The 13,725-nt window shown below is 32.4% G+C and overlaps 1 protein-coding gene across 1 annotated transcript; it reads right to left on the bottom strand.

Annotated features, from left to right (window-relative positions):
• Window positions 1-5,721: 5,721 nt before the first annotated feature.
• Window positions 5,722-6,461, bottom strand: LOC111875974 (embryogenesis-like protein). The gene has a single exon (XM_023872491.3). It carries the CDS (start codon window positions 6,356-6,358, stop codon window positions 5,891-5,893), a length of 468 nt encoding a protein of 155 aa, XP_023728259.1. The 5' UTR covers window positions 6,359-6,461; the 3' UTR covers window positions 5,722-5,890.
• Between the last annotated feature and the right edge of the window lie 7,264 nt (window positions 6,462-13,725).

Raw genomic sequence — 13,725 nt, 5'->3', positions numbered from 1 at the left:
ATTTCATCCAAAAAAACTCTTATGATTGTTGGAAATTATGAAGGAACTACCAAGTTGGATAGTTTCATTTGTTAAACATATGTGAATGAAAGACCTATAAGCACATTTACAAGGCTTTCCTTTGGCTTTAGTGGAGATTAACAGATGGGCCAAATCTACAGACGTGCATAGCCGAGTCGTGGACTTGAGAATTTATGATTTTCAAATTGGTTTTAATTTTCTAACTCTATTTTTTTAATTTTTCCCATATCAAGACAATTTTTTTTTCTACCTTTCTTATATCATATTTGTTTGTGAAGGATCAGAATGATTTCTGAACTAAACTTGATAATATTCATAACAATGATAAGTTTTTATAACGATTGGTAATTAATTGTAATTAGGGTTGTAAATGAACCGAACGTTTGGAGAACCGTTTGATAGGAAGTTCGTTTATTTAATAAAAGAAGGAACATGAACAAAAATTTTCGTTTGTTTAGTTAAACGAACGAACATGAACAATAATCTCATTCGTTCATTTATGGTGTGAATGTTTGTTTATGTCCATTCGTTTAAGTTTATTTATGTTTATATATGTTCAATTGTTTTTTATTACATTTTTATATAATATGTTTGTTTATGTTCATATATGTTCAGTTGTGTTTGTTTATCTTTGTTTGTTTTTGTTTGCTAGTTTATGTTTGTTTATCATGTTCACGGACATAAACGAATGAACATGAACAAGGTAATTTGTTAAACGAACGGACATGAACAAGAAAATTCGTTCGTTTATACGTTCGTGTTCCTTCGTTTATTCGGCTAACTTAAACGAACGATCATCACAACATCCTAAAATTTAAGACTAGGTTATTAAATTAATTAAGTAAATAAATAAAAGATGATTTATGTAAATAAATTATTATGGAATAATCATATCATTAGTTGATATGAAGTTTAGAAAGTTAAAAGTAGAAATGACAACGCTTCAAAGTCAAAGGCCAAAAATGTCAAGTTGGCAAAGTGAGTTGATCAAAGAGTTGACTCAATTAATGGAATGGACTAAAACATTTACATAATGGATATATAAGGATTTATTATGTCAACTCTTAAGTTAAAATCACAAAATATGAGCCTATAGTGGAAATTCACAAAATAAGCAAACTAGAACTATGAAAAATGAAGGAAATAAGATGCACACTTTCTTCCTCACTCATATCAGTCGTGTTTTATAAGGAGGAAGTGAAATGGCTATTCAATCTAAAGAGAAACCCTAGGAGTTGATCTCAAGCCCTCTTGGTTCATTTGATGTAATTTATGAAGAAATTAGGTAGCTCAAGGTATACTTTCTTCCTCCCTTAGTGTAGAGTTTGATTTTCATCCATGGAGTTGGATTTATATTTGACTTTTATCTCATTTGATTATTAGGGTTTAATTTTATAACCTCCATGTGTGGTTTCCATAGTTCTAATCTCAATCTAATTATCCCATTAATAGATTTGATGATTTGGGTAAAAATATTCATGAACCCTAGATATCTAATTTGGGGATATTATAAATTGATGATGAAATTGGATTATATTATATGGCCTACATGATTTTTGATGACAATGAATCCAACTGAAATGCTCAAACACATCCATGCTGATAGAATCAAGCATAAACAAATAGATCTGAGAAGGTAAGCGGTGTGTCTCACACTTTGAGGGAAGTGGTGATGTGCTTGTAATCTTCACCTAATTGAGTGAGGATGTGCACAATTAGGTCTTCTTCAGTGTCCGACGATTAGGCTAGGGCTAGTTCATCCGAAATAGCTTTCATCTCATGAAGGAATTCAACCATGGATTTAGAACCTTTAGGGTTCTGTGCAAGTTTCAATTTCAGGGAGATGATACAAGATAGAGAGACACTCGTATAATTCTCAGTGAGACGTTTGAAGGCTTCACTGGATGTCTCTTGCAGAAGACACGATCGGTTTAATGGTTTCAGAACAACTGCCAAGGAGAGCAACAAGTAAGATATGATCTTGCTTGTACCATTGTTGATACAGAGGATTTAGTTTGTTGTCGATTTTTTTGGTGGTTTCTCCGTTGAATCTTTGACGAATTTGTCAAGATCAAGGCCGATGAGTGTAGAGATGACCTATTTTCTCCAAACATGGAAATTGGTTGAAGTAAGTTTGATGGGGAAGTGTGTGTGTGTGTGTGGTGATTTCGAAAATGGTGGTTATGGTTAGGGTTTTGGTGATGGTTGCTGGAATTTGGGATAGTGAAGGCTCAGAGGAGCGTGAGTTGCTTTGATACCATATAAAGTACAAGAGAAGGTATGATTGAATCGTATGTTTATTACAGTGAAGGCTAGGCCTTTTATAGACAGATTACAACAAGGAAATTGAGTGATTACATGAAGTATATATGGTAAACCTATTGTGATTGATATATACATATTCTGAATGATACTCTTCCTTTCTATGGTGATTGTGTGGACCCAATTGTAGTGGTGTCGCTTATACTACTAAAAATTATAAAAATTCATGATTTTTAATTCCCTACAAAATGAGTATAAGATCTGTATGAAATATATTTTTTTTTAAATGAAAGATTCATCCCATACACACCCTGAGTTTTTGTGAGAGAAAGAAAAGTAAGGGAAAGCTGACGTGGCAGACAAAAAGTGAGAGATCGATCTTTCTCAAACACACACTCGGGTCTTACTTTTCCTATCTCTAAATTTACTCCGTTTGTTTCATACGGCCTTTGCCAGAGGTGGTGAACGTGATTCAGGTCAACCCCTTTTCGATTTTATCCATTTCAATTATATTCTTGTTTGGCTGTTGAATGGGACTATTATTTTGTTGTTTGTTTCGCGTTGTAACTATTTCTTGCTTCATTTTTATTGATCATAAAATGATATGCATGGAAATTGTTACTCCACTTTTGAATTTAAAAATTGAAATATTTTTACTTTCGTATTTGAATTTTCCAGTGATTTTTCTACTTTGGCGACATAGATTTCCCTAAATTTATCTTTTCGATAATTGTTCTTTGTCGATTTGATGCTTATGAGATTCTATGAGTTTTGAAGTTAAAAGAATCAGATACGGGCTCTAAATTTAGTTGGATATATTATTTCATAAAGATAGATGGGACTTGTAATTTGAAGCTCTCATGTACGAGGTAATGTAGAGAAAAAAAAAAAGATGATAGTGAGGCATGAAGGTCTTGGCTGTAAACATTGGAAAATGATGGTTTATTCATAGCAAAATTGGATTGATATTTAGGGCTTGTATTTAGTTGTTTAGGAGGGTTGATTATCACTATCCGATTATCTGATCATGGCTTGGAGGATTGTACTATGCGAAGGACATATAATGGTACATCATGAATAACACATTTTGGGCCATGTAATCATCATGTGTTTTAAGGTTTCATATATTTAACTTTATATGCAACATACTTTAACTTCTAATACAAATACATTACAACAAATGAATAATGGTCATGATTTCCACTTGACTCTTTACTCATAATAACACGCATCAAATCTTGTGCTCAAACACACTTTAAATGAGATTTGTGACCACAATCCACACATAATGGTCTCTGCGGACTGGCATTTGCGTGTGTGTGCATATGTCTATACTCTCTCTATAGAACTAAAATCACGTTGTTTTTATGTGAAAAAAAATGGAATCAACGTTGCTTTTATATGAAAAACGTAATTCATGATGTTTTTATGTGTATAAAATTGGTACTGCATATATATATATATATATATATATATATATATATATATATATATATATATATATATATATATATATATATATATATATATATATTATTTGTATAGAATCATGGCTTTTAACATCCATTGTACATTCACATGTGAAATATAAGCACTTTTATTGCTATTCTAATTAGGACGTACATGTTATATTTGGCCTTTTGTAATGAAAATAAATTTTATCCGAGCAAGTTTTCAAAAGCAAAACCAAAACTTTAAGATTGTAAAGCATTCTAGTTATATAAATGATCAACTTTTTTTAATCTAATAAAAGATCCTATTATCTAAAAATAATTTTTAAATTATGACACCTAAAAAGTTATTGGTTGATAATAAGCACACACTAAGAGCAAAAAAAACCAAATGGTACCAACTAAAACAGTATTGTATAGGTTCATGTGGGCCAGTACTTGCTTCGGGACCCATTGGGTCTGAGTAAAAAGTAAAAACATAGGATCAAACCAAAATTTAAATGGTCAGCCTTTGAATACTCATAAATCTCTCATATGATTTCGGATTGGAGTGATCTTTTTCATGTCTTGTATACATGGGTAATTGAAAACTTAAATTTTGCAACATCAACTTGAACACTCATAAACTTTGCAGAAGATAAGTATGACCTAAGTTACAAAGCCATATCTATGCAAAAAAATTTAGTCAATTTGAACACTCATAAATTTCACATATGAACTCAAAGTCTCATATTAGATTGATTTTTACATGTTAGACTCAAGAATCAACTGATTTGAATTGAGTTACATAGTCTTAAACATGGATACTTGAAAACTTAAATTTTCCAGACTTTATCCTTTTTCTTATTAGACATATGTATAATTTCTTTCTCAACTTTGACCACAAATAACTCTCATATGAACTCAATTTGGATTGATTCTTTTTGCTATGCGTTGTTTATCGTCTTAACTTCATCACATAATCAAGAACCTTATGTTTTTATTGCACATAGATTCTCTGTACTATTATGAGATTAGTTCCAAATTACCAGAATCGAACCTGTACCATATAGTAACTATTGGTTTGGTACTTGGTTCCTACAATGTGGTTCAAGTATCGAGCTCATCCCTACTATAAAGCGTTCTTTTAAACAGCTAGAGCTTTGTATATTGTACTAGACTAGATGCAGTTTAGAGCAAGATTTTTTTAAGCACTCACCAAAGGTTTCAGCCACATATAATCGGGTCTGAAATCATATTCTTAAAACACTTTTAGATGGCTTTCATGAAGCACGTTGCAGTGGTTCAATTGTGTAATGCAAAATCAAAGCCTACTCTTTATGATTAGAAGATGAGCGACTTAAAAAACAAATTGACTATTATTCGACGTCATTTTATGACATTAAATCTATTTTTAAACCACGCTTCCTTCAATTTCCCACCACATATCTACATATGCTTAACTCATAAGAATAAAGATCCATTACAAACTCTTCGGAATTGAATGATCTTACATCATTTGATTTTATGTTAGTCACATAGCCATAAATACCAAAAGCAGTTACTCTGCATGTCTTATATCAATCAAACAAGAAAAACCAGGAAAAAAAAACCTTTAAATCTATTTGAGATACACAAGAATACTGAGATCAAAATTTGAACTTGAGGAGTAACATTGCAAGCAATCCAAATGCAAAGGTTCAAAGCAATTGTTGTTGGAGTAAATTTTTGAAGACAACTTAAGTCGGCATACACATTCATACAAATGATTAAAGTAACAAACTTGTCTTTTGAAGTAACACAAATGATTTGAATTTCAAGGATCAAATGGCATCAAACTTCTCATGCTTGGGTGAATCAACCATAGATTTCAAATAGTCAAAATTATTCATATGTTGTAGACATGAAAATGTGCACTTTTGACTCTCATTCACTCTTCTTAAACTTTGGGCATCATTGAGTTCACGCACAAGATCATTAAAACCAGTAAATGATGGAAATGCAACAATTATTGATATAAAATTCTTTTAGTTATGGCTACTCATTTATTATTTTCATCAGAAATTGTGAAATACAGCATTGTCGATTCATCTTCAACATACAAATAACATCATTAAATCAAGCTAGTTCTTTGCAACATATGGTAAAATCAATTAGCCCCAAATGAACAAACCTCATCACTCATTCAATTGTTGAAGTTCAGCCTTCAATTGTTCGATTTTCAGCCCCATTGACCTCTGTATTACCCCTCTCTCCTTCTCTGCCAATTTCGAAAGCAACCCTTCATACAATTCAAGAACTTCTTTAACTACAGCACGAGCACATTCAGCTTCTTCATTGAAATACACAGTTTCTTTTGATTCCATCGCCATTTCAATCTCTTCTCTTGCCTCTGCGAACTTCAAGTTTATTTCATCAACAACTTTGTCAGTTTCAACACTGTACGGCCGACAGATCTTGAACTGGGTGTAAGATGCTATCTCAAAACAAGATTTTGAAGGTCGGGGATTAGCGGGGTTTGAAAAGGGGTTGCGTGATTTTGTTGTGATTGTTTTGATAGGAATTAGGGATGTGGGTTTTGAATATGTTCGAGAAGGGTATCTGCTGAGGAACTTGCAGAGAGAAACATGGCGGATTCGATGCATTTTGTGTGTGAGAAAAATGAAGGAAGTGTTTGGGAAGATGAAAGGCGTTGAAGCTGCACTCTTTGTTCCTTTTGGGAAGGTTAAACTGCACAGATAGTTCAAGCCTTCAAGGAAGGAAATGGGACATGCCCATCAGGTTGGCTCTTGGGCTATTTGGGTCTTCTTCTAATGAGCCTAGTTTGGACAATTCATGGATCGGACATGTGAAAGAGTGATGGACTGACCAGCCCAGGTAGAGATAAAAACCGGATCGGATTTTTCTATATCCAATTTTTTAAAATCTGGTCCTATAATATCCAAAGCGGATATATCTGATCTGGCCGATATAAACCGTTGCATCAACATGTGATCATCAGATATTTATCCGATTTTTAAAAATCCGAACAAAAATCCAACCCGAATCCAGATAAATCGGATATAGCCGTTTGGCTTGAGAAAAATCGAAATTTATTGAAACCAGACTGTTAATATAGCCATTTGGATCCCTAAAATATCATTTTATGCTATAGAATTAGTATAAATAGTAGGGTGTTAACGGGGCGGTTCGATTCGGATAGAAATAAAATTGTGAACCGTCACCACGAGGCGGGTACCTCATGTGCACTAACCGAAACCAAACTGAATTGACAAAAAAACAGAACTTAAGCAAACCATATAAAGGCGGGTAACCATGATTCGGTTCACAGGTACCCTCTAAATATAAAAATTCAAATACAATCAAAACTACAAACTTCATTCCAACTATTTCTTTCTGAAAGTTAATAAGTCCAAAAGTTATAAAAACATAATGAAGTTCAAATAACATACATTCTAATTCGTGTAATAAATATAAAAATAAAAATACAAGAAAACATAATGTAAAAATGCACAATTGGAATTGGCAATCATAATTTTTGTTTGGGATATGGATATGGCTAATAGTTCAATGGAAATGAATAATATATATATATATATATATATATATATATATATATATATATATATATATATATATATATATATATGGGAAAAGGGAATATACATTACAGTCCCACCTAAGCTTAGGTACTAAACCTCTTGAAAATACATTGTTTTACTATATAAAGATTACGGTTAATGGATTCACGATTAATACTTCAAGATGTAAATTCAAGATCGACACAATAGGGTTTAGGGTTTAGGGTTTAGGGTTAGGTTTAGGGTTTAGGGTTTAGGGTTTATGTAACATCTCGAGTTCAGGAGTGCAAGTTCAGGGTTTAAAGTGTAAATAAGGATTGTTAACTCGGCGAGTCCATGGGTGGACTCGGCGAGTAGGGTCGCAATTCTGGTCGCGTGTAAAGTGGCCAACTCGGCGAGTCGGCGGGTGGACTCGGCGAGTTGGTGCTGAAGAGAGAAAAACCCTAATCTTCGGGGTTGCACCCTATTTAAACGACTTAATGCCCTCCCCTCAGTCCCCTTAGCCCGTTTTGAAGTCCAGAAACCCTAAATCCGTTTGTCAGAGCATTGGAGAGCATTTGGAACCTTGATAAGTGCTTGGTGAAGAGATCTTTGAAGATTAAGAAGGTTGGAGCAAGGGGCTTTGCAGAGATTTGGTTCATTCTTCAGTTGGAGCTTCCTTTTGAGGTAATAATTCGTTGCTGGAGCTTTTGAGCTTCTAGATCTATCATTGTGGAGTTTTTGGGAGTTTATTTAGAGTTATTTCGGGTTGGAGGTGGGATCTGAGGTTGCTACCTCAGATCTGGAATAAAGATGATCCAGAAGTGTATAAATCCCCTGTCCTTGAGTTGTTAGTGACGCCTTCTTGTCCCAAACCCTAGCCCAAGAGTGTTTTATGCTTAGATCTCTTTGGATTCACGTAAAGTTGGCTACTTTATGTGATGGATAGGTTGTACGAGAGTAGATCTATGGTTGGGAGTCCCTGCATGGCTTAGAAAGCCACTGTATGGATTAAGAACTAGAGGTACTCGGCGAGTCACATGGGTGTACTCAGCGAGTTGGATGAAGATAGGCAGGAACTCGACGAGTTGGAAGAACAACTCGACGAGTCTGTTGAAGATTGCCTTGGACTCGACGAGTCTGGTCGTAAGGTCCTAACCTTTTTGGTTGAGCGGTGAATCGGAGAGTCGAGGGACGACTCGGTGAGTTGATCAGGAAGTGACTCAGAGTTGGTTGGCCTCGGCGAGTCTTGAGGCGACTCGGCGAGTTGAGTCGTGGATTGGGAGATTCTAAGTATAGGGACTCGACAAGTCAGAGGGTTGACTCAACGAGTAGAGTCAGTTAGGAAGGTTGACTTTGACTGAGGACTTTGACTTTGACTAAGAGTTGGCCAGTTGACTTCCTGGGGTATTTTGGTAATTATTGGTATTTATTTAGTTCAGTCTTTTGGTATTATCAGTGGTGGAGTTCGTGTCGGAGGTCGGAGCAGCGTGATCTTATCTTTTCAGTTAGCAGTTGCGAGGTGAGTTATTCTCACTATATCAACAGGGTCTAAGGCACCAAGGCCGACCCTTTATCGGATGGAAATCCGGGTAGTCGTTGTTATGTTATTGTTTTGTTATGTTTGCATCCTGGTAGTTAGGATGGTATATGTCAGAGACATGGTTAGGGTCGGTATCCTGGTTTATAGGATGATGCTATGCTAGTGATCGGTTAGGTCGGAATCCTGGTAGGGATGTGCTATGTATGTGATCTGCTAAGATCGGTTTGATTAGTTGTGAATTGATATATGATTGTATGTTTATGTGTACATGGTTGTTGGATTGGGGTTGGGTTGAGGCGGGTCCTGCTTTGTGTTGTAGGCCAACATACCCAAGACGGACCGGTTGTCCCGAAGGCCCAGCGAGCGGTCCAGATAGGCTGAAGGCCCCAAGAGGGCGGACCAGATGTGCCGAGGCTCGGAGAGTGGACTAGGCCGACTGAAGTCCCGGTGTGGGCGGACCAGTCATACTGTAGACTCAGAGAGTGGACCAGGTGGATTGAACGCCCGATGTGGGCGGACCAATCACACTGTAGAGTCGATGTATATGGCTAGACTTAGAGGATGGACCAGGTGGACTGTAGGCCGGTGCGACGGACCAGTCACACAGTAGACCCGAAGTGCATGGCTGTTCTGTTCTGTTATGATATGACATGTTACTAGATTATGACCCGCGTTAAACGCGGGGAACATAAATTAAATACATATCACATTAATAAGTGGCTTTGTCTTAGGTTGAATTTTAATAAAAAAATGTTAGTTAAATTCATTTTTAGAGTTTTTTAACCAAACTTATTATATATAAATATTTAATATTTATATTAGAGCAATTTGGATTTATAATACAATAATTTTTAACATAAATGATCTATGTGATCTTTGTTTTATCACAACATAATGCGACTTCTTGATTAAAACATGTTGTGTAGTAGCTTCATGAATGGACTTTGTTCAGTGTACCAACCCTCATGGAGGCTCGTATGGCTCTTTTCATATTAGCTCTGTAAAACCAAAAGCAACAATAAGTTGTTACATGTACCAGCAACATTAAATTCTGCAAAGAAATTCGATAAACATTACAAATAAATGAATTGTCATAACCATATCAATTTCAAAGTAACTTTTTCTTATAAAAAATAAAATATGATTTTCCAGGCTACACCCAGTCACATATACATATCTTCCGATCAAATAAAGTATTACAAAAAAAAACATGTTATGAACAAAAATATAATATTAGTTTCATAATTTGCTAAAAGTTAACACTATTAAATAATAATGAACTTTCACAAATCTTGCATTTTGGTCACTACATCCAACTAGCAAATGAAATTCGATTTAGAGGATTAATTCAAGAAGTGCATCCATGACTTCTTGTAGCTGAATTTTGGGAAATGTTAAGAGAATGGTCTGTGAAGCTACATTTGGTTTCTATAGGGTAATGCAAATTCAAAATCGCTAGCACATATCTTTCCTACATGCTTCAATTATCAAATTTGGATCAAACTTGTCAAAATCAAATTATAAAAAAATAATTAAAAAAAAACAAATATGTAACCTAACAATCAAACAACATATTTTTCATTGAAATAAATATCATAAATCTACAATTTACGCTTTATATTTTATTCTTAAAATATATATTACATGTTCATCTTTAATGGTCACTAACACCTCATTTGTCTTATTGTTGTGACACGCATCTATATCGAAAATAAGAGAAATAACTATAGAGAAGAATGTTGACAAAGTGATACTTCATTGAAAACGCAACAAAATTCTTCATAAAAGCCGCTAGGATTCTTGTATAGACCCCTAGAAGGTCTATATAATGACAACCGGTGTAGTATCCATGAGAACGCACCACTTAAAATAACAATTTTGATTAATGTAAGTGAAAAAATCATTTAGAATGTTTACCAATTGTGATTGTTTCAACTTGGATGTGAACATTAACATTCTTATAGAGAAATGGAACTTCAAATGCACCCTACATAGTCAAATCAACAAACATGACAACACAAAAAAAAGCATAACTTGACATATAACAAAATTTCCAACAAATTTCAAAATTTTAACGTTTAGCTGAACATTTTTTTCAATTTATCTGAGTTTTATTTTATTACAACCTTATATGAGTAATCAAGAATCTAAATCAAGTGAAATAAGTAATTGTTCATTTAAATCCAGTAAAAAAATTACAATATTATGAAATTGCATATAATTTACATGTTTGCTTATTGTCTTGGAGGTACCCGACCACTTGGATATGTACTATTATTTGATTAGTTAGTGCATAAATTATATTATAGAATATGAAATTTAACGATTGCTCAAATTCATTTATACTTGATTTAACAATAGAAAATGAACAAATTTAACGATTGCTCAAATTCAATGGTAAATGTTTACTAATAAATTTATCAATAAATTCACATGGAACTATAAATAATTGTTTTAGAACGGTTAAAAGATTTATATAAGTTTATAATTTCATAAAAAGTTGTAGTTTGTTAATATTTATATTGAAGTTGTAATGAATAACATTGTAACAATGCTGACAAATTCACATTCAAACGGAATAATAAAGTAAAAAATGATTAAAATTCTAAATTCATATGAGTTTAAACCCAAAAGACAAATATATGAATAATTCAACATTTCATAAAACCCAAAATGTATTCAAATGATCAAAATTTTAATCCAAAAAACGAATAGTATGAAACAAAGTAATAAAAAACCAAACCCAAAAACCAAATAGTATGTAAACATAAGATAAAATCAACCGTACTCAAATCACGCAGCTACTCATATAAAATCATGAAAATCATATATTACTTTTCTTTCTTTGGAATTAACAGTTTTGACTTGCCTTCTCTAGAAGTACGATCTGTCATTGATGTTAATGATCGTTTGGTTGAAGACATTGTTCCGAGATTATCAACCATCGTAAACATCTTCCAAGTTGTGTTTTAATTCTTCATGTCTAGACACTTTTTTAAAGGATGTCAACTTAGTTAGTGGACTTGTTGCAATACTTTTATCAAGATTCGAAGCGGGTGTGACGTTTTCACCAGTAAACGAAACTGCATCCTAAATATAAAAAATAAATTCATATGTCAATCTAAAAGTTAATAATATTTTAAAGTATTTAAAATATTAGATTTAGTTATATTGTATTTAAAACCTTTAAATTTAATACACCTTGACATCCGAATTTCGCCGATAAAATGTTAAATGAATCAGATTACGGTACCTATATTTGTAGTACATAAAAATATGTTAGTTGATCAACTAAGATATAAAAAAACGAATCTAATAAGTGTAGTGTTTGTAGTATGTTTCGTAAAAGAATGTTACATGTTCGATGTTAATTGATTTTCCATTTCAATAGTGATTTTATTATCAACATTGAAGTTTGAGATTCATAACCATCAAACATTGTTCTTTAAACTATAATGAGAAATTTGAATCTTCAACGCCAAATTTTTATCCAAAAGTAATTTCAAAGCAGACAGATAAATCTTCATATTACCCTTCTAAAAATAAAAAAATTAACGGTTATAAAAATAGACAAACAAAAAGTAAAAATTAGTTTTTAGTAAATGAAGTTAATATCGATAATCTCATTAAACTTTTGAAGCAACTCTTGTGTGTTTTTTTCCAGAAGTTTCTTTGCGTCACGATCAAATAACGTAAGTGACACCACGCCGGTAAAGTCTTGTACTATAATGGTGATTTTGAAACTAAAACCATTGATATAAACAAATTCAATAATATAAAATTAGATTTTTTTTATCAAAGATTATAATAATATGTATAAAAGATTTATTGAAAACCTTGGAACAACAGATACATCTTTGTTCATTCAAGTTGAAGTGTAACAATAAAAAACTTATTTATCCTGCTTTTGGTCCGTGCCACTAGCTTTGACATCATACATTAAAACGAATTTTATGGCTTTCCTTGACAAACATAGGTTAGCACATTAAAAAATCGATATAAAGGGTATAATTTTGTTTCTTTAACTAAATGAATGAAATTAATATGCTTAAAGTAGATTGATTAATTTTTTTCATGACCTCTCAACAAGAACACAGTAATAACAAATAATAAGAACATAGTAAATGCAAGAAATTGAAGAAGAATAAGGAGAACAGAGTAAAGTAAGAGGTTGGAGAAAAGAATTGGAGAAGAAGATTGCTCAAGAAGAACACTGTAAATCATATGACTCAATCCAAAATCGTAAGAATAACCACTTCAGTGTAATCGTGTGTGTGTGTGTGTATATATATATATATATATATATATATATATATAGTGTTTTTTAATAAAGAAATCATTATCTTCTAAAAAATTTGGGATCCTAAGATATCATCTTGGAGATTTTCGGCTATTCATCTGGAAAAAAAGAAAGATATCAGTTATATTAATTCAAAACTTTAAATTAATTGACTTTCTTATTTAATCAGTTTTAAAATTCAAACAATTATCTCAAATTGATTCATTTTATGTGAGATATACTGAGAGATAAATTATGAATAATATTGACTTAAATTTTGACCTGTAAATAATTTGTTTATTTAGTGGGATTACATTAGATTTTATAGGTTAATAACTTAATTATTGATATGTTTATTTAATGAGTTTTAAAATAATAATAATAATAAATAAAATGTAAAGGGGTTTGAATTTGGAAATTAAAAACTATAAATAAGGGAATTAAATTAGGAACAATATTAATTAGAGAAATCGATATCATGTATATAAATAAAATGATATGTTTCAATTGATAAAATAATTACTGGATTTAAAGATTCTATAATTATTATAGATTTTATAATTAAATGAAATTGTATTTAAATTTTATTTGTGAAAGATGATGTCAGCAATTTGATCTAAGGGTGGAAAA

Source organism: Lactuca sativa, chromosome 1 (genome assembly GCF_002870075.4).
Source record: "Lactuca sativa cultivar Salinas chromosome 1, Lsat_Salinas_v11, whole genome shotgun sequence".
NCBI classification, from domain to species: Eukaryota; Viridiplantae; Streptophyta; class Magnoliopsida; order Asterales; family Asteraceae; genus Lactuca; species Lactuca sativa.
The sequence above is the reverse complement of the archived record's forward strand: the minus strand, read 5'-3'. Positions and strand labels throughout refer to the sequence as shown.